The sequence below is a fragment of the Salvelinus sp. IW2-2015 genome, unplaced genomic scaffold, assembly GCF_002910315.2.
Source record: "Salvelinus sp. IW2-2015 unplaced genomic scaffold, ASM291031v2 Un_scaffold2428, whole genome shotgun sequence".
In the NCBI taxonomy this organism is placed as follows: domain Eukaryota; kingdom Metazoa; phylum Chordata; class Actinopteri; order Salmoniformes; family Salmonidae; genus Salvelinus; species Salvelinus sp. IW2-2015.
Genome location: NW_019943749.1, coordinates 7,501 through 29,763, shown reverse-complemented (window position 1 = coordinate 29,763; position 22,263 = coordinate 7,501). Strand labels below are relative to the sequence as shown.

At 40.9% G+C, this 22,263-nt stretch overlaps 2 protein-coding genes across 3 annotated transcripts; one reads left to right on the top strand and one right to left on the bottom strand.

Moving 5' to 3' along the window:
- Positions 1-2,352: 2,352 nt before the first annotated feature.
- Positions 2,353-12,644, bottom strand: LOC112073933 (zinc-binding protein A33). The gene is made up of 6 exons (XM_070440330.1): positions 10,666-12,644; positions 10,466-10,571; positions 4,333-4,563; positions 4,214-4,236; positions 4,010-4,128; positions 2,353-3,736 (listed from the first exon to the last, which is right to left on the bottom strand). The coding sequence occupies exons 1-6, from the start codon at positions 10,995-10,997 to the stop codon at positions 3,180-3,182; spliced, it is 1,368 nt and encodes a 455-aa protein (XP_070296431.1). The 5' UTR covers positions 10,998-12,644; the 3' UTR covers positions 2,353-3,179.
- Positions 12,645-14,865: 2,221 nt separating this feature from the next.
- On the top strand, positions 14,866-20,897 carry ovca2 (OVCA2 serine hydrolase domain containing). Of its 2 annotated transcripts, none has more exons than XM_024141168.1 (2): positions 14,866-15,267; positions 20,062-20,897. In XM_024141168.1, exons 1-2 carry the CDS (start codon positions 15,099-15,101, stop codon positions 20,580-20,582), a joined length of 690 nt encoding a protein of 229 aa, XP_023996936.1. In that variant the 5' UTR covers positions 14,866-15,098; the 3' UTR covers positions 20,583-20,897. The 2 variants fall into 2 exon arrangements, with proteins under 2 accessions (XP_023996936.1, XP_023996935.1); XM_024141167.1 differs by having other exon boundaries at positions 14,869-15,267; positions 20,059-20,897.
- Positions 20,898-22,263: the final 1,366 nt, after the last annotated feature.

Genomic DNA, 22,263 nt, shown 5'->3' with positions numbered 1-22,263 from the left:
GTTAGCACTGCGATGCAGTGCCTTTGACCACTGCGCCAGTCAGGAGGCCCAAAACACATTTTTACATATATACATTCCCCCTCCTTCAGTCCTTCAAAACCTAAAATACCTTGTTCAGGCTCTGGGGCTTTATTCTCTAGAAATATTTGCTAATTTAAAAAATATATATATATCTGACAAACATCGCTCTAGCTCTGCCACCTTTCACCAGAAAGTGCGACATCGGCGGATGGGGTCGATAGAGATATCTGCTTTGGATGCGTCTCAATCTTAAAGTGACAGACTTTGATGGCGATTGTTATATTATGTTAATCTGATTGACTCACCGCAGCATCAATCGACTCTAGGGTGGGACCGCAAGAGACAGTACTCCATGAAGCTCTTCAGATGTAAAATATTTAAATCCCAGAAAGATCTTTCTTGACTTCCTTTCAATTTGTCCAGTTCCATTTATCACCATTGCTATAATGGATACAAAGTCCACTTTCTTCACATGCAGAATTTCTGTCCTGCTGTTGATACTCAGGCTGTGGTGTAGGTTACATTGTAGGACTACTGGTCTTCACTACCACTGGACCTTCAAAGCTATTCGATCTGTCTACCCACAGACAAACTCTTCTCCTTCCTGACATTTACCAAATAATTCATCCTTCGTGCATCGACCACTCCTCAAATTTCCTTTAATAGAGCAATGTCAACATCCTCCGAGACTCCAGATATGACTTGCTTGACAGGGGCCCTGCTCTGTAGCTCAAAGCGTGATACATTATATCCATCAACTCGATTGATATCCAACACACGTTTTTTTCTGATCCGCAAACACAAGAAATCAGAACTATCACACTTCTCGTGATCTTCACTGATTTTACTTTAGCCAAAACTTTCTCCATAACTGTAGATGTTTTGAACGGGTTCCACAAGGGCTGTAAACATTTTGGCTAATTGTTTTCCAAATTAAAACTTAAAATATATATATATTGCAAAAACTGAAAAAAATGCTTATGTCATTGTTCTCATTATTGCAAGATAATCCAAAAAACAACTTAATATTTCGATTTTCAGAAATAGGTGGGGTTAAATGTGGAATGCCTGTCATTGGCCAAATGCACAGCCAACACTTCCTGTCCCTTCAAAGTAGGAGTTCACCATTCAAACTTAATTGTATACTATGTCGTCTGTTAATAGCTATTAATTAATCTATTAATTCCAAGATAGTGATATTTTTCCCCTTCTACCTTACACTTTAAATTATAAGAGTGACAAAAACTATGTTTATTGACCTATTAATGAAATGTTACTGTAAATGGTTAAACTGATATATCCTAGCTCCCTAGTTAACCATTAGTAATCTGAGCATCGTAGACTATATAATTTCTGAAGAGTTGAGGGGTGCTGTATCTCTGCTGGTGTTGCTACTCTGTTGAGGGCATGAGCTCAGGAAAGGAGGAGTGGTCAGAGAACGGCATCATTCAACAGAGTGACCGTAAAGAGGTAGAGAACAGGGTGAGTTTCAGATGAAGAGCTAAATGACTGAGGCTACAGAGACGCCCCACAAATGACTGACCAGGCCACCACAAACACCTGTAGTACACTCCTCTCCCCACCCGCCACCTACTCACACACACCTACAATTTAGGGAAGATCTAAGCCCGTATTCACACTGTTTCAAAGTAGCATTGCTGATCTAGGATTACTGATCAGGGCCCCCTTTTCCATCAGAGGGTAAGACGGAGCCCTCACCATGTCACCACCCATCAATCACTCTCAGGCTAGGAGTTGTCTGGACAYGTCCTGGGTATCACGGATACTCACTCATACATATCCGTCTCTTCCATAAAACACACTCCTATCATAAACCATGGGGTAACATCAGAACTATATGTTTATATATTTGCCCAAGATCTGGCTATGACATACTACATCCAAGCAGGATCATAGATCTGTCACATTGAACAGACAATGTCTCCCCCTGCTGCCTGTCTGTGTGAACTGAACTGAGTCCTCTCCTGCTGCTGCTGTTATACCGTTCTAAAGGACTGGTTTCCCAGACACAGGTTAAACCTAGTCCAGGACTAAAAGTCATTCTTCACTGAAAGAGCTTTTTAGTCCAGGACTAGGCTTAATCTGTGTCCGGGACACCGACCTATTGAGAACAACAAAACGTTAAGATTTAAATATGGAAATCCCATTTGGCTCAGTTGGTAAAGCTTGGCACTTGTAACGCGTGTTTGTGTTTCGAATCCCAGAGGACCAGCATAAAAAAAGTTTAAAAAAATTATGCATTCACTACTGTAAGTCTCTCTGGATGAGGATGTCTGATAAATGACTGAAAAGTAATGTCAGACACGAACACAGATTTAAAATGTAATTTTATGTATAAAATGAAAACTGACTTAATACATGAGAAAAGCTGTAAAACATGACCATGGTATAAAACACTGCAGCAATTACTCAACTTACATGACATATAATTACACTAGAATGGAGAAGCACACTTCACAGACAGGAAGACCATTACTGATAGAGAAGAAATCTCAAAGCGCTTAAAAGGCTAAATAACAAAACAGCAAATGTAATTTAAAAAACAGAAGGATGAATTCAGGAAGTGAGAGGGAGTCAGTTCTTTGGAGAGGAAGTGGGAGAGAGAGGGGGAGTGTGAGAGAGGGAGAGTGTGATCTCAGTCACAGACAGGCTGAGTCAAAGGTAGTGTTGCATCAACTAATGGTTGCATGTCATTGACTGACAGATTGCTGTATCATACGTGGTTAGCGGACACTTAACTAGAAGATTAACTGAACAACAGTAACATTTCCCTAGACAAACTAGTCAAAAGGCCAACGAGGATATCTGTGCTCAGTACACCTGGCATTCAAAATGGAAACCCCCCCCGATATATTCCAAATCTGTCCCATTAAGTCGATGTTGAATGAGATTCAGCAACAGGCACAAACACTGAAAAACAGCAAACAGAACTAAACCTGCAGTTCTCATYTCTATTATCAGACAAGGGTTTACTGATATTAAGAGACATTAAAATTAACAAACTGATTCATTTCAATTAATGCATTTGAAATTGGTAAACAATGTTCCCATAGCAATCGTTTGTGTCAATTGCTTTTTAGCCTGTAGTTTAGTTTTAACACGAAACCCGACTTGTGTAATTATCAGCTCCAACTGTACTATAGTGTTACAGAGGCCTTCACTGGCATAACCCTGACATAGTCCCCACTGAGGAACGGGAAAATTCTCTCAGTGAAACTCAATGAAAATATTTGAGGGTTTTTGAAGAAACACCCAATACGTTGGTTATTGACAGGATCAGAAAGTGACACGGTTTCTTTGTCCCAGTCCAGCTGCACTCGGATCCTCTGGGGTTTCACTTTAAAGGGTTCAAGACAGTAACATGCATTCGGTGACACTTGGTCAATATAGTCACTCCCTTCTCTTGAGAGTACATACCAMACTCCACTAATATGCCACCGAGACGTCTCCTTCCTATCGCAAGACTCGATGGCTACACCTACTGCCCACTCTTTGCTGTCCCCAACCTCTACGTCCCAGCTGTGTYTCCCCGAGCTGAAGCCCTCTGAGCCCAGGACAGCATAGCGGTGTTTAAACCTCTCTGGGTTGTCAGGAAGCTGCTGTTGGTCYTCACTGAGTCTGCATGTGAAGCTGGTCAGGTCGCCAGACAGGYTGAGATCTGGGTGAGCAGTGTTGGGGTCCAGAATCACAGGAGCTGAGAGGAGAGAGAACACACATTATTTTAAAGTGGGAACTCGTAGTAGTACGAGCAGGTCATTTTTATACAAAACGGATGACCTTTGTCCCCCTTCAGGATTGCGTGCCGTGATTTACACATATTGAATAAGTGTGATATTGTTTATTTGTTTTATTATCTTGTACATTTTATTCTATACAATTGTAAAGCGTCTTTTGGTCCTTGAAAAGCTCTATATATGTCCTATGTATGCATGTATTATTATTATTATAATCATAAAATACTACTCACTATACTCAACAATTTCCTGCATGTTCTCCCAGACTCTGAACTGCAGGTTGCCAAGGTGTCTGGCCACGTCGATCAGCGCTCCTGAAACCCTCTCTGGATCTGGCAATATGCACTGAACTCTGGGAGAACATTAAGGAGTCAGTGCTGCTGTAGGGTTGGGTTCAGAACCACAGAGGGGAGAGAAACAAGAGGAAGATTCCTTACCTTTTCTTGATGACCTCGTAGTCCTGCGGGAGAACAAAGTGTCAGATTAGACATGAAATGATCCAAGTTGCAGAAGTATCACCTCTGCTTAAAACAGATCTTTCATTTTTGTTTCTTACCTGTAGCAAAGAGATGTTTTCAGCCCCTAGCTCTTCCTCTAYGGTTTGGATGGTGTCAGAAAGGGACGATATCTCTCTGTTCATCTCCTCAATCTTCCTCAGCATCCTTTGACTCTTGTAGTCTTCGTCCTGCTTCAGGGCAGCAATCCTGACTACCGTTTCATTTCGTAGAAACTGGTGAAGCTCTTCAAACTGTTCCCTTATTTTCCTCTCTGTGGACAGGGCCTGGCTCTGAAGACAAAATATCCAGAGTTTGAGATGAGTTTTAAAAAGTTTATTCACCACGTGCACAGGATACAACAGGTGTTATACAGTACAATGAAATGCTTACCTTGAGAGCTGTTTCCCAACAATGCAGTGATGATGATGATAATAATATTTAGATACTAATATAATATTACTAATAAAATAGATACTAACATAAGACAATAATTTAGATGCTAATAATATAAATATAGATAGATAAATAATAATTTAGATACTAATAATATAAATAATGATAATAGATAATAATTTAGATAATAATTGAAATAGATAACTTTAAATACTAATAATATAGATAATAATAAAGATAAGAGAAGATATGCGAGTCAAAGAAACAAGAATGCAAGTATATACATTCAATGTTCAGGGGTACTGGAGTGGTTGAGGTGGGTTTATACATACAGCGACTGGTAGCAGGATGTACATGTAAACAGGGCTGAAAAGTGACTGGTAACAGGAATATATACACGTACACTTGAAGAAGTCGGAAGTTTTCATACACTAATTTTGGAGTCATTAAAATTCGTTATTCAAACACTCCACAATTTTCTTGCCAAAACTATAGTTTGTTAACATGTCGGTTAGGACATCTACTTTGTGCATGACAAGTAATTTTTCAAACAATTGTTTACAAACAGATATTTTCACTGTATCACAATTCCAGTGGATCAGAGTTTATATACACTAAGTTGACTGTGCCTTTAAACAGCTTGGAAAACTCCAGAAAATCATGTCATGGCTTTAGAAGCTTCTGATAGGCTAATTGACATAATTTTAGTCAATTGGAGGTGTACCTGTGGATGTATTTCAAGGCCTACCTTCAAACCCAATGCCTCTTTGCGTTGTCATCATGGTGAAAATCAAAAGAAAATCAGCCAAGAAAATTCTAGACCTCCACAAGTCTGGTTCATCCTTGGGAGCAATTTCCAAATGCCTGAAGTACCACCACAACGTTCATCTGTACAAACAATAGTACGCAAGTATAAACACCATATCCACAGTAAAACGAGTCCTATATCGACATACCCTGAAAGGCCGCTCAGCAAGAAGAAGCCACTGCTCCAAAACCGCCACAAAAAAAGCCAGACTACGGTTTGAACTGCACATGGGGACAAAAGATTGTACTCTTTGGAGAAATGTCCTCTGGTCTGATGTAAACAAAAATAGAACTGTTTGGCCATAAATGAGCATTGTTATGTTTGGAGGAAAAAGGTGGAGCTTGCAAGCCGAAGAACACCATCCCAACCGTGAGCACGGGGTGGCAGCATCATGTTATGGGGGTGCTTTGCTGCAGGAGGGACTGGTGCATTTCACAAAATAGATGGCATCATGATGCAGAAAATTGGTGATATATTGAAGCAACATCTCAAAACATCAGTCAGGAAGTTAAAGCTTGGTCGCAAATGGGTCTTCCAAATGGACAATGACCCCCAAGCATACTTCCAAAGTTGTGGCAAAATGGATTAAGGACAACAAAGTCAAGGTATTGGAGTGGCCATCACAAAGCCCTGACATCAATCCCATAGAACATTTGTGGGCAGACCTGAAAAAGCATGTTTGAGCAAGGAGCCCTACAAACCTGACTCAGTTACACCAGCTCTGTCAGGAGGAATGGGCCAAAATTCACCCAACTTATTGTGGGAAGCTTGTGGAAGGCTACCCAAAACATTTGACCCAAGTTAAACAATTTAAAGGCAATGCTACCGAATAATAATTGAGTGTATGTAAACTTCTGACCCACTGYGAATATGATGAAAGAAATAAAAGCTGAAATAAATCTCTATTATTCTGACATTTCAAATTCTTAAAATAAAGTGGTGATCTTAAATGACCTAAGACAGGGTCTTTTAAATGTCAGGAATTGTGAAAAACTGAGTTTGAATGTATTTGGCTAAGGTTTTCGTAAACTCCCGACTGTACATACACACAGAAAAAAAAACATGCAACAATATCAACTTTTTTACTGACTTAGTTCAAAAGAAGGAAATAAGTAAATTGAAAAATCAATGCATTTCACATGAATGGGCAGGGGCCCACCCACTTGGGATCCAGGTCCACCCACTGGGGAGCCAGGCCCAGCCAAAAGAAAAAAATTTTTTCCCCCCATTCAAAAGTGATTTATTACAGACAGAAATACCCCCTCCATACTGCCAAATAACTGCACCTGTGTAATGAGCATGCTATTTAATCAGCTCCTTAATATGCCACACCTGTCAGGTGGATGGATAATCTTAGCAAAGGAGAAATGCTCATTAACAGGGATGTAAACAAATGTGCACAACATTTTTGTGCATATGGAATATTTCTGGGATCTTATATTTCAGCTCATGAAACAAGCACATGTTGCGTTTATATTTTTGTTCAGTGTAAATACTTATGGTAATATATACACAGAACCTCGGGGGAAAAAAGAAACGTCTTCTCACTGTCAACTGCGTTTATTTTCAGCAAACTTAACATATGTTCATACAAATATTTACACATCAAGATTCAACAACGGACAAACTGAACAAGTTCAACAGACATGTGACTAACAGATATGAAATAATGTGTCCCTGAACAAAGGGGGTGTCAAAATCAAAAGTAAGTCAGTATCTGGTGTGGCCACCAGCTGCATTAAGTACTGCAGTGCATCTCCTCCTCATGGACTGCACCAGATTTGCCAGTTCTTGCTGTGAAATGTTACCCCACTCTTCCACCAAGGCACCTGCAAGTTCCCTGACATTTCTGGGGGGAATGGTCCTAGCCCTCACCCTCCGATCCAACAGGTCCCAGACGTGCTCAATGGGATTTAGATCCGGGCTTTTCGCTGGCCATGGCAGAAAACACTTGACATTCCTGTCTTGCAGGAAATCACTCACAGAACGAGCAGTATGGCTGGTGCATTGTCATGCTGGAGGGTCAAGTCAGGATGAGCCTGCAGGAAGGGTACCACATGAGGAGGAGGTGGTCTTCCTGTAACGCACAGCGTCGGGATTGCCTGCAATGACAACAAGCTCAGTCCAATGATGCCTATGACACACCGCCCCAGACCATGACGGACCCTCCACCTCCAAATCGATCCCGTTCCAGAGTACAGGCCTCGGTGTAACGCTCATTCCTTTGACGATAACGCAAATCCAAATCACCCCTGCTGAGACAAAACCACGACTCGTCAGCAAAGAGCACTATTTGCCAGTCCTGTCTGGTCCAGCGACAGTGGGTTGTGCCATAGCGACGTTGTTGCCGGTGATGTCTGGTGAGGACCTGCCTTACAACTGGCCTACAAGCCCCTCAGTCCAGCCTCTCTCAGCCTATTGCGGACAGTCTGAACACTGATGAGGTGATTGTGCGTTCCTGGTGTAACTCTGGCCGTTGTTGTTGCCATCCTGTACCTGTCCCGCAGGTGTGATGTTCAGATGTACCGATACTGTGCAGGTGATGTAACACGTGGTCTGCCACTGCGGAGACGATCAGCTGTCAGTCCCGTCTCCCTGTAGCGCTGCTTAAGCTTCTCACAGTACGGACATTGCAATTTATTTCCCTGGCCACATCTGCAGTCCACATGCCTGGCTTGTAGCAATCTAAAGGCTGTTCAACCCAGATGAGCAGGGACCCTGGGCATCTCTTTTGTGTGTTTTTCAGAGTCAGTAGAATGGCCTCTAAGTTTGCATAACTGTGACCTTAATTGCCTACCGTCTGTAAGCTGTTAGTGTCTTAAGGACTGTTCCACAGGTACATGTTCATTAATTGCTTATGGGTCATTGAACAAGCATGGGAAACAGTGTTTAAACCCTTTACAATGAAGATCTGTGAAGTTATTTGGATTTTTATGAATTATCTTTGAAAGACAGGGTCCTGAAAAAGGGGCCTTTCTTTTTTTGCTGAGTTCATATAAACAGGAGTAAAAGTGACCAGTAGCAGGATAAATACTAATGGTAATCAATAGACAGCAGCTTAATGGAGTAATACATCTAATGGAGTGGGTAGAGACCTGTGAATGGGCATAGAATCAGTGTGGATAGTCTGTGGGAGAAGGAGCGCAGTAGTTGTTAGTCATTTAACAGTCTTACGGCCAGGGGATAGAAGCCATTTAGGAGTCTGTTTGTCTGAGCCTTTATGAAGCGGTACCGCCTGCCAGACGGGAGCAAAGAGAACAGTCCATGTGTCGAGTGGCTGGAGTCTTTGCCCATTTTTTCAGGCCTCGCTCAGACACCGCCTGGCATGTATGTCCGCATGTGTACGGGTACYCACCAGTGGAGTACCGGCACCTCAAATGTTCTACTGCACCTCATAGAATATTGGCACTAAAATATGATTGGTACCGGCACCTATTATTTCAGCCCACTAAATCTCTAATATTACTATTTACCGATGGAAAATGTCCCTAACTTTCAAAACAATTCCCTCGTTTACCAGAAATCGTGGTTGGAAAACTCCTGGAATTGAGAGGGAATAAGGTGGACATCCAGTAATCCTCCAACCAGGATTTCTAGAAAACCAGGGAATTTTGTAACCCTACTATTGTTATTCTTTAAGGTCGTACGGTTCATCCACAAATCCAGGGAACTAAGGGAAACTTAGCCAGCAGATATGGCCGCTTGCTTACAGCTGCACTATGGTGCGACAGGCTTCCTGGTTAGGTCAAGACACCGCAGAGTCGATGGGAGATATGGCTCAGAAAACATACCTCAACCCAAGGATGAGAAATGCTTTTTAACGCCGAATTATCCCATCTGTTACACCGAGAAGATTGAACAACTGCTAGTTTTCTGGAAAACTGCCCTTTTAGTCCTCATGCTAGGTAGCAGAAGCCACAGCAGCCATTTTGGAATGGCAGTTTCAGACTATCAGCTACTTCGTTGTTCAACACGATGTGCTGGAAATGTGATGTTGGAAGGGGAAATGGCGCAAATGGATGTTCTGTTTGAATCAGATGGCGTGTCGAGTGATTAGAATTGTATTACAATGGTGAATACAAAAGGAAATAAGGATTTGAGTTAACTGGGAGATCAGTTTGAAGTCTATAAAAATCGTGGATGCATTGGATAAGGTGGCGTTCGGTGAGAGTAACAAGAAATTGGCTTATTTTGGTTTCTATGGAACAGAAGGAGAGTGCTCTGCACCTCTAGAAGATATAGGTTGGAAATGTGTTGTGTGAGGATCTTCAATGCAGGGAACCTATCAAGGATGTCATCTCTGGGGTGATGCTAGAAGCAAATGCGAAGGATATACGTGACGAATTGGATCATCTGGTTGGTGCACACCGAATGACCCACATGGAAAGAGGATGCCCACTCCATCCATTCTATTGTTTTTTTGATGAGGAGTCTCTCCCTTCTCACAGGTATTTGAGTTTAGTWGGATTCCCTGTGAGAGGGATGTGAACAGTGAGATGTTGTTTGATGCAGTCCACAGAATGCCAAGAGTGTGAAATGCTGTCATCAAGGCAAAGGGTGGCTACTTTGAAGAATCTCAAATATATTTTGATTTGTTTAACACTTTCTTGGTTCCTATATGTTTCCATGTGTGTCATTTCATAGTTTTGATATCTTCATTATTATATATATATTTTTTAAATGGAATGAGTAGGTGTGCCCAAACTTTTGACTGGTACTATGTGTGTATGTGAGATATAGATATATATATCTATATAGATAGATATATATTTGTATTTTACCCCCTTTTTTCTCCTCAATTTTGATCGAACCCAGGTCTGTAGTGACGCTTTAGACCGCAATGCCACTCGGGAGGCCTGGCTCTGCGGTGTCTTAATCTACACAGGAAGCCGGTCCGACCGTTGCGCAGCTGTAAGCAAGCGAGTCAGATCTGCTGGCTGAGGGAAACTCGACAACAGAAACATAAAAGCCAAAAGCCACTCAGTTCTTACCGTGATAGTATCTGCCGTTTGAACACAAGTTCGACTGTCTGCCTCAAGGACCTCCAGTTTGTTCTGTAGGAGCTTCAGCACAGACTCCTGGATTGAAACAGTAACATTTTAAATATCAGTTTACTGAGAATACATTTTCTCTAAAGGGCAGCAGCACTAAGCAGTGGTGTGTAATAATTGTTACTTTTTTAGGAAAAAACTAAATGTCATGGTCATTTATTCTATTGGGACATAAATGTTTCGACAGAAAAGTTAATTTCTCCCCATGCAGACTGCAGAGGACACCTGCTGATGCTTTCTCCTTCGAGTAGGCCTCACAGAGGTTCTTCAAAGCCCGGTTGAGGGGTGCATCACTGAGTTTTGATCTTTTCCTACAGACTGGACATTCCTTCACTTCTTTCTCCCTCCAGTAGCCATMTATACAGTCRATACAGAAMCTGTGGCTACACAACAGGATGACTGGGTCTCTGAAGATGTCTCGGCATACGGGACAGGTGAGGTCCTCCTCTGGAAGAGAAGATGTGGTGGCCATTTCCCCCCTCAAATCACAAGTCTTCCTTCGGGAAAAAGAACAACCGTACTGGCAAACTTTCACGTGAGTTTCGCTGCTAACTCAAACAAGCACTCGCTTGCTGCTTCGTTATTGTTTCTTGACGTATTGTTTGTAACACATGTAGTTTACACTTGCAACGTATTGAGTAATACAATAAATTGAACTTACTTCTTTGCTGTGAAGGCAAGTGAGCTGTGTTGTTATTGTGGCTCTTCTTCTATAACGTTATGGCCATCCGCAAACAAACAATTGAAGTGTTGTTATCGCATACCGCTATGACGCATGCAAGAATAACTAAGTACTTCCGGTTAACGGATTTTTGGAATCCTTCAGAATTTCTTCTTCTTCTATGGTATATTGACGATCACACATCCCGTCATCTACTATGCGGGATGGAAACAGGATTTACCCGAAAAACGTAACTACCAAAAAATAAATCAAAAAACTGTTATGTTAAAAAATAAATAAAACATGTGATCCATACACAGGCTCCAGTTGAAAATGGGAGAGCGGGTTCTCCGGCGCCAGTACCCCTTGTAGGTCTTCATTTTCAAAAACGATTCTGCCGCAGCCAAACCATGTRRAGTTTCTTCGACTTCTTTGCGACTTGTGCTGTACTGTTTAGAACTGGCAATGAACGCAACAAAATCCAACTTTTTAACACGCAMGGTATTTTCTGTCTGTCGGCAAACATTTACTACATGCTGTGGTGTATCCACCACCATATCTTCACTAGCATCACTTGTTTTCTCAATTATTTTAATTGCCTCCGCATAGGAGATTCGATTGACCAATCTGACTTTTGCCACCTCAATGTCACCCTTACAGGGCACTCCAGGAACTCAGGATCATGTTCCCCACCACAATTGCAACTGTCCTTCTACACATTGTTCTTTGGTGTACTCTGTTAGTCTGCACACACTTGAAACATGGCCAAATTCTTTACAATTCGTACACTGTAGTGGTTTGGGGACTCAAGCTCTTACGGCGTATCTTACATAACTAAGCTTCACATGCGTAGGTATTTGCTCTTAATCAAAAAACAACCCGACCGACACTTTATTTTTTTCCCTCCCTTCACCCAGCGGGTCCGACGCCGGGCACCAACCACACAAGGATTTATATTATGGTATTCAACCTGGACATCCGTCGTCACCCCTGAGATGACTCCTTTGACGGGAACTCTACTCCGAAATTCAAAACACAACATTTATGTTGTCCGGGTTATTTTGAGGCCCATTGCAATCTTCCTCTGCTCGCTCTTCAGAAATATAATTAATCAAAATAAGACCACTCCTGGTCACTCTGACAAGACTCCCACTTTTACAAGCGCATACTTCACCATTTTCGACACCTCAAGCGGGTATCCCACATATCTAACAAGTAATCTAACAATTCCACAACAACTACCTCATACACACAAGTGTAAAGGAATGAATAGGAATGCCAACAAGAAGCGATTCATTATAACTAACACACGTATCCTCTACTCCAATTTTAGACAATTTCCTTTTTGTTCCAGTTTTCGATGCTACCAATTGTCTATTCAGAACATTCGTCTTCACCAACTTTGCTCGACGCGTTGCTTAATTCGAACCTCCACTTCCGCCATTTTCACATCACCATAAACTCAGAATAAGACTCCTGTCCTGTATACTTTGTAATTTAATAATTAGGGTGACAGTTATGGAAAATATGAAGAATTAATGATAGATTTATACTAGTTATCATAGAAAGAATACTTTAAAATATTTATATGAGATATTATGTGATTTATTTGTAAAAAATATATATATATATATTTTTTTCTTCTCAAGCCTAAATGGTAAAAAATCAAATCAAATGTTATTTGTCACATGCGCCGAATACAACACTGAAATGCTTACTTACAAGCCCTTAACCAACAATGCAGCTTTAACAACAAAAAAATATATATTGATATAAGTTTTAGAACACCTACTCATTCAAGGGTTTTTCTTTATTTTGAACTATTTTCTACATTGTAAAATTATAGTGAAGACATCAAAACTATGAAATAACACATTGAATCATGTAATAACCAAAAAAGTGTTCTTTTATATTTGAGATTCTTCGAAGTAGCCACCCTTTGCCTTGATGACAGCTTTGCACACTCTTGGCATTCTCTCAACCAGCTTCATGAGGTTGTCACCTGGAATGCATTTCAATTAACAGGTGTGCCATCTTCAAAGTTAATTTGTGGAATTTCTTTCCTTCTTAATGCGCTTGAGCCAATCAGTTGTGTTCTGACAAGGTAGGGGGGTATACAGAAGATAGCCCTATTTGGTAAAAGACCAAGTCCATATTATAGCAAGAACAGCTCAAATAAGCAAATAGAAATTACAGTCCATCATTACTTTAAGACATGAAGGTCAGTCAATATGGAACATTTGAAGAACTTTGAAAGTTTCTTCAAGTGCAGTGGCAAAAATCATCAAGCGCTATGATTCGTCATATATTCGTCACTGGCTCTCATGAGGACCGCCACAGGAATGGAAGACCCAAAGTTACCTCTGCTGCAGCGGATACGTTCATTAGAGTTACCAGCCTCAGAAATTGCAGCCCAAATAAATGCTTCACAGAGTTCAAGTAACAGACATTTCTCAAAATCAACTGTTCAGAGGAGACGGTGTGAATCAGGCCTTCATTGTTGAATTGCTGCAAAGAAACCACTACTAAAGGACACCAATAAGAAGAAGAGACTTGCTTGGGCCAAGAAACACGAGCAATGGACATTAGAGCGGTGGAAATATGTCCTTTGGTCTGGAGTCCAAATTGGAGATTTTTGGATCCAACTGTCGTGTCTTTGTGAGACGCTGTGTGGGTGAACAGATGATCTCTGTGTATTTCCCACTGTAAAGCATGAAGGATGAGGTGTAATGGTGTGGGGGTGCTTTGCTGGTGACACTGTCTGTGATTTATTTAGAATTCAAGGCACACTTAACCAGCATGGCTACCACAGCATTCTGCAGCGATACTCCATCCCATCTGGTTTGGGCTTAGTGTGACTATCATTTGTTTTTCAACAGGACAATGACCCAAAACTCCTCCAGGATGTGTAAGGGCAATTTTAACAAGAAGAATGATGGAGTGCTGCATCAGATGACCTGGCCTCCAAAATCTCCCGACCTCAACCCAATTGAGATGGTTTGGGATGTGTCAGACCGCAGAGTGACGTGAAAGCAGCCAACAAGTGCTCAGCATATGTGGGAACTCCTTCAAGACTGTTAGAGAAGCATTCCAGGTGAAACTGGTTGAGACAATGCCAAGTGTGTACAAAGCTGTCATCAAGGCAAAGGATGGCTATTTGAAGAATCTCCAATATAAAATATATTTGGATTTGTTTAACACATTTTTGGTCACTACATGATTCCATGTATGTTATTTCATAGTTTTGATGTCTTCACTATTATTCTACAARGTAGAAAATAATAAAAATAAAGAAACGTGAGGATTATTTTATTCGAATAGAAGTTTCGAAATGGTTAGGTTGTTACGAATGCACTGTAACTTTGAAACAATTTGTGGCTGTCATAGAGATAGATAGAGGACTCATCGTGGATATAACATGTTTTTGCATGGACGTTGTCATTGAGGGCTTCCACCATTTTAAAGTAGTCATCTGGATGGGGCTTCTTATGAGTTGGGAGCAATCAGCCAATGAAGTAGAAAATTCACTACTTTAAAATGGAAATAGCCTCAATGGCACGGCCCACGCTGTCACAGACGCTTTAATGGCACAGATAGATCTGGCTTTTCAAAGGTTTATCACCTGGCCAATGCAACGATGATTCCTGTGTTAGCTAGGAACTATGCTATGCGTAGGAACCATCGACTTAGCTTCTGTTTCCACCGACCACTATTTTCAGACGGACCTGTACTCCTACCGGTTGAAACAAGTTTTCACTTGACAAGGAAACTAACTCCAAAAATAAATTCAGTCTACAAATCAAAGTGCGATAGTGTGGAGCTAACTTAATTGGTAAAAGTACCGATATTTGTAAGAGAATAATGCCTAACCAGTCCGTTTAATTAACTAGCTGTCGTTAACTTCCTGCAAACATGGCGACTGTAACTCGAGCAGCACCGCTCCGGATCCTGTGCATACACGGTTACCGACAGAACAGCGGCTCGTTTCGCGAGAAGACTGGGGCCCTACGGAAGCTCCTGAAGAAGTATGTGGAGCTGGTTTACATGAGTGCGCCTCACCGGGTACCGCAAACAGGCGACGGTGGGTCACATTCTGGTCCCCAATAATGTCAACCTGACGTGACAGTTAACGAGCATTCAGTGACTTTTATTTTTACTTCTCAGACGCGCATTGCAAAACTCTAGTTTGTTTAGATGAAAAACTAAGGCATATAACGTACATCTTTCGATGCATTATATATATTCTGTGGTGTTTGGTTTCTGGCAAAAAAATAATAATTCATAATTCTTGACATTTTTTAAAACATTTTGTTGTGTTACAGCCTGAATTCAATATTGATTTAAGTAGTTTTTTCTCACCCATCTACACACACTACCTCATAATGACAAAGTGAAAACATGTTTTTATAAAGTTTAGCCAATTTATTTAAAATCAAATACAGTGAACTAATTTACATAAATATTCACACCCCTGAGTCAATACTTTAGTGTGTTTCTGGGTAAGTCTCTAAGAGCTTTCCACACCTGGATTGTGCACCATTTGCCCATTATTATTTTCAAACGTATTAAAGTTCTGTCAAATTGGTTATTGATCATTGCTAGACAACCATTTTCAGGACTCGCCATAGATTTTCAAGTAGATTTAAGTCAAAACTGTAACTCGGCCACTCAGGAACATTCACTGTCTTCCAGTGTAGATTTGGCCTTGTGTTTTAGGTTATTGTCCTGCTGAAAGGTGAATTCATCTCCCAGTGTCTGGTGAAAAGCAGACTGAACCAGGTTTTCCTCTAGGATTTTGCCTYTGCTTAGCTCCATTCCCTTTCTTTTTRATCCTGAAAAACTCCCCAGGTCTTAACCATTACTGAATCACTGAAGCTGGAGACTTGTATCTTCCTCACTAACTTTAAGCATCAGCTGTCAGAGCAGCTTACCGATCACTGCATCTGTACTCAGCCAATCTGTAAATACCCCACCCAACTACTTCATCCCCATATTGTTATTTATTTTTGCTCTTTGCACCCCCAGTATCTCTACTTGCACATTATCATCTGCACATCTATCACTCCAGTGTTAATGCTAAATTGTAATTATTTAGCCATTATGGCCTATTTATTTCCTTACCTCCCTAATCTTACTACATTTGCACACACTGTATATAGATTTYTCTACTGTATTATTGACTGTARGTTTGTTTATCCCATGTGTAACTCTGTGTTGTTGTTTTTGTCGCACTGCTTTGCTTTATCTTGGCCAGGTCGCAGTTGTAAATGAGAACTTGTTCTCAACTGGCCTWCCTGGTTAAATAACAGTAAAATAAATTACAAGCATACCCATAACATGATGCAGCCACCATTATGCTTGAAAATATGGAGAGTGGTATTCCGTAATGTGTTGTATTGGATTTGCTACTAACATAGCACTTTGTATTCAGGACAAAAAGTGTATTGCTTTCTAACATTTTTTGCAGTATTCCTTTAGTACCTTATTGCAAACAGGATGCTTGTTTTGGGATATTTGTATTCTGTACAGGCTCCCTTTTCACTGTCAATTAGGTTAGTATTAGGGATGCACAATATATTGGTGAACATATCGGAATTGGCCGATATTAGCTAAAAATGTCAACATCAGWATCGGCCTGATGTCTAGTTTAACACCGATGTTAAAGATCGATGTCAAAGCTACCGTGCATACCTATATAACATAGGTACATGGCATAATAACGCCATGTAAAATTTTGCGCTACACGTGCAACACAGCATTCTTTAACTAGCCCACAATGTCTGCTGTGTGGAWCGAGCAGTCATTTGAAAGAGTAAGAACATTTCAGCGAGACAACTCAAAGGCGAAATCCATTAAAGCCAAGATAATGGAATTCATTGCCCTTGACAATCAACCGTTCTCTGTCGTGGGTAATGTTGGCTTTCGCCGACTGGACGAGCACCGGTACACACTACCAAGTGCGCAATTTTTCAGATGTCGCGCTACCGGAGTTACACAGTAATAGCGTCACTCCTATTAGCTTCACGATATACATACTATGGAACGCCGTTTGGGTCTTTGCGTGTCAAAAAAGATACAGTAGCACTGTCAAAGCTGTACAAAAAAAGTCTGCAAACACCGGCCACGAACGATGTTTTTACAATACCGTGTTGGTAATAAAGCATCATTTGTTCGAGCGTAACTTCTGGGGTAGCTAGCTTTATCTTGGTACCTAGCTAGCACCAATACAACCAGCCTGAAAACAATGACCAGTAGAAACTGCAGTCATTTTCATTATTCTTAGCAATGATTAAGGAATCCTTGTAAGTATTAGCTTGCCACATGTTGTTCGCCTATTGAAATTGAACTTCAGTTCATGAAAATAAATAGCTAGCCAGCTACTTAACCCTGTTTCCCAAAGCTAACGTTATAAGCAGCCCGCTAGCTTCATCTGGCTAGTGAGGCTCGACCGGACCGGGTTATGTGTTGTGAAGTTTGCCACAATCAGCATTAGGCATAATAGTGGAATTTGTGGTTTGCCTTCAAAATAAAAGTATGTAATTGACAGTGATGCAAATGAATACAAATAGTAGAATTATGCCATACTTTTATTTGAAGGCTAACCGCAAAGTCCACTATTGTGGCTAATCCTTATTGTTGCTAGCCTCACATAGATGGGTCCGAYCACCACTAATCAAATAAGAACTGTCTTATAAATTAGGGTTATTTTAGATGATGACACATAGCTATATAGTTAGCTAGCTAACTATAGCTACGGAAACCGATTATGTTGTGTTATTTGACACGCAAAGACCCTAACCGCGTTCCATAGAAATCCTGGTTGAGAATGAAACGACTGAACAAATGAACGACGAAACAGCACAGCAAGAAATTGCAAGAAATAGGTTTTGATTATGTTTTACTGGTAATGGGGACATACGTAAATGCCAACAAAATAACTTTTTGGTGTGTGTAACCTTTATTTAACTAGGCAAGTCGGTTAAGAGCAAATTCTTATTTACAATGACGGCCCAGACGACACTGGGCCAATTGTGCGCTGCCCTATGGGACTCCCAATCATCGAACCAGGGACTGCAGTGGCAGGGAAAATATTGGATATCTGTGCATCACTAGTTAGTATTGTGGCTTAACTACAATGTTGTTGATCCATCCTCAGTTTTCTCCTATCACAGTCATTACACTCTGTAACTGTTTTACAGTCACCATTGGCCTCATGGTGAAATCCCTGAGCGGTTTCCTTCTTCTCTGGCATCTGAGTTAGGAAGGACGCCTGTATCGTTGTAGTGACTGGGTGTATTGATACACCATCCAAAGTGTAATCTTCTACGCTGCTGCTATTCTCTGTTATCTATGCATAGTCACTTTAATAACTCTACTCTACAAGTACATATTACCTCAGTACCGGTGCCCCCGCACATTGACTCTGTACTMGTACCCCCTGTATATAGCCCCGCTATTGTTATTTACTGCTGCTCTTTAATTATTTGTTATTCTTATCTCTTACTTTTTTGTGGGGTATTTTCTTAACTGCATTGTTGGTTAAGGGCTTGTAAGTAAGCATTTCACTGTAAGGTCTACTACACCTGTTGTATTCGGCGCATGTGACAAATAACAATTAATTTGAATTAATAACTTCACCATTATCAARGGGATATTCAATATCTTTTTTATTTTCTTTTTTTTGACCCATCTACCAATAGGGGCCCTTCTTTGCGTGGCATTGGAAAACCTCCCTGGTCTTTGTGGTTGAATCTGAGTTTGAAATGTACTGCTCGACTGAGGGACCTTACAGATAATCGTGATAACGTTTACATTTTAGTCATTTAGCAACTTACAGTAAGTAGTGAGTGCATACATTTTCGTACAGGTCCCCCGTGGGAATCGAACCCACAGCCCTAGCGTTGCAATCGCCATGTTCTACCAACTGAGCCGCACGTGGTAAGAGATGAGGTAGTCATTCAATCATGTTCAACACTATTATTGCACGTATCCGACTTATGTGACATTTTTCTCCTGAACTTATTGACTCAATACGTTTCAGTTTAAATGTTTTATTAATTTGTAAACATTAAAAAATATATATATATATATTTCCAAGTTGACATTATGGGATATTTTGTAGGCTAGTGACAATTTTTAAAATACTTTAATCAATTTTAAATTCAGGCTGTAACACAACAACATTTGGTCAAGGGGTGTGAATACTTTATGAAAGCACACAGAGTATACCAAATATTAGAAACACCTTCCTAATATTGAGTTGCACCCCCCCCTCTGCCCTCAGAACAGCCTCAATTTGTCAGGGGGATGGACTCTACAAGGAGTGGAAAGCGTTCTACATGGATGCTGGCCCATGTTGATTCCAATGCTTCCCACAGTTGTGTCAAGTTGGCTGGATGTCCTTTGGGTGGTGGACCATTCTTGATACACACGGGAAACTGTTGAGCGTGAAAAACCCAGCATCTTTTGTCTTGCCCATTCACCTTCTGAACAGCACACACACAATGTCTCAATCCTTCTTGAACCTGTCTCCTCTCCTTCATCTACACTGATTTGATGTGGATTTAACAAGTGACATCAATAAGGGATCATAACTTTCACCTGGATTCACTGGTCAATCTATGTCATGGAAAGAGCAGGTGTTCTTAATGTTTGGATACTCAGTGTACATTCTGACTGAACAGTGCTGTGAGGATAGGGATTGTTGCGTTACCAAACTTTTGGTAATGCATGGCTTTCTGACCGGTACCTATCAGGGTGATCACATACAGATTTCAACTAAATGCAATATCAACTTAGTTTAATACTCTCTTTCTCGCCCTTCTACCTCTCTCTTCTCRCTCTCTTRTCTCTCTCTTTTCTCTCCCTCCAGCAGCCCAAGGGAAGGAGAATSAAGTGGGCCCTGGAGGTGACGAGGCCCCCAGGGGATGGTGGTTCTCTGACATCCAGGCTCGGAGCTTCGACGCCGGGCAGCAGTGTCAGGCGAGCCTGGGGCTTGAGGAGAGTGTGGAGGCCGTGAGGACAGCAGTGAAGGACCTGGGCCCGTTTGACGGTGTGCTGGGGTTCAGCCAGGGCGCTGCTCTAGTTGCCATGCTCTGTTCTATACAGGAGCAGAATCTAGAACCACAATTCCAGTTCTGCTTCGCTATCCTGGTGGCCGGGTTCCGGAGTGCTTGTTCGGAACACCAGCGGTTCTATGGCGGCCCTGCTCCGCTCGTCATCCCGTCCCTGCACGTCTTCGGACAGGAAGACCAGGTCATTTCTGATAGGATGAGCCGGGAGCTCCTTCCRCTGTTCCAGGAGCCTCAGGTGCTGACTCATCCTGGTGGCCATTTTGTGCCAGCGGCCTCGGCACACAGACAGACCTATCAGGAGTTTCTCAAGAGGTTTCAGTAGGGAAGGAGAAGCATGGAAACTATTCCATCCTTCCATCCATTCAGAGGAGGTAAATGTCTGAAAATTAAGAGCATAACTTCATGTGGATGTTGCTCATCCAAAGACGACGAGTCACTTTTTGGAGAATGTTGATTTAAGTTAACACCGTTATCTTGTGTATCCAGAAATTGTAAAAATATTTTATTGGAAAGCGTCTTTAATTTTCATACAATGTTAGTAGGCTACCACAGTAACAAAATGACTGCATATCAATTCTATTGTCATTGACATTAACATTTTTGTTGAAAAATAAATTCCCCAAAACATTGACATTTATTTTGCCTGCTTGTTGCATTCTATGACAAGATTCTTGATAATTGTATCCGCTCACCAACACAAAACCTGCCATCACTTACCAAAATGTAAAGTGTTATGTAATGCATGGCATGAAGACCTGTGGTTCATTTCAAACTAAAGTGTACTATCTATACCTGTTGCATTGTGACAAATAACATTTGATTKATTGACGGCTCACAGTAAAGACCAGTAGCCAGTTGATGTGATAACTTTCTTGTGGGTTGACTGAAATACTTTCCCTAAAACCTTGTCAAGTAAACGTTAACTGCAAAGTTGTCTTACCTGGCGGAAGTATATAATGAGTAAGTATATCATCTGGATCTATTATTTGTTATTTGCAAACTTTGCCAGGAAATGAGCAACAGCAGTACAGAACCATCCCTAGACCTGCACATTAGATGGCAAATTCCTCACCCACTAGATGTGCAATTAAAGGACCAGATGACCAATTAAAGGGGAATTACAGTCAAAAATCTAAAAGTGTTATTTTTCTTCCAGACCTAAAAAAAAAAAAGGTATTCTGATGTGATTTAAGCAATGACATCGACTCAGGACATCCAATTGTGTTGTTTCTCTACAAACAATTGGAATTTGAGAGTGAAAACCCCCAAAAATCTAAAAACAGAAAAAACAAAATTGGGGGAAAATATACAACATAATTTGGGGGAGAAATCACAGATTTTGTAGAGCCCCCCCCTTAGAGTTGTTTATTAACCGTTATTTTAGCAGGTATAKTGACAGAAAACAGTGCACCACTGTCTTGTACACTTAAGGACCCAGMMAAGCAGAGAAGAATGTGCCTATTTGAAATCTAGGAGAAAAAATGTGTTGCTCGTGACATGTTGCATTTCTTTTAAAGTAGCTCTCATGCTAGAAAAGTCGGAGACCCCTGGTATAGTGTCATATCTGCCACTGATTTCTGACTGCTCGTGTGCGTGTGAGAGAGTATGTATTTGTTGGAAGTGGGCAAGGACTCCGTGTTCTTTTGTAGTGAAAGCTTGTGTGTGTTACTCTCATCATGATTGCTTCCAGATATGTTGAGAATATCAATCCCTCCTCTCTCTCCCCTCCTCTCTTTTTTTAATTCTCTCTCTTTCCCTCTCCCCTGCTTTCATCTGAGAGTGTTCCAGAAGCCTGTACTCAATTGTCATACTTGAGTAAAAGTAAAGCTACCTTAATAGAAAATGACTCAAGTAAAAGTGAAGGTCACCCAGTAAAATACTACTTGAGTAAAAGTCTAAAAGTATTTTGTTTTAAATATACTTAAGTATCAAAAGTAAATATAATTGCTAAAATATACTTAAGTATCAAAGTWAAAATATAAATAATTTAATACTCCTTATAT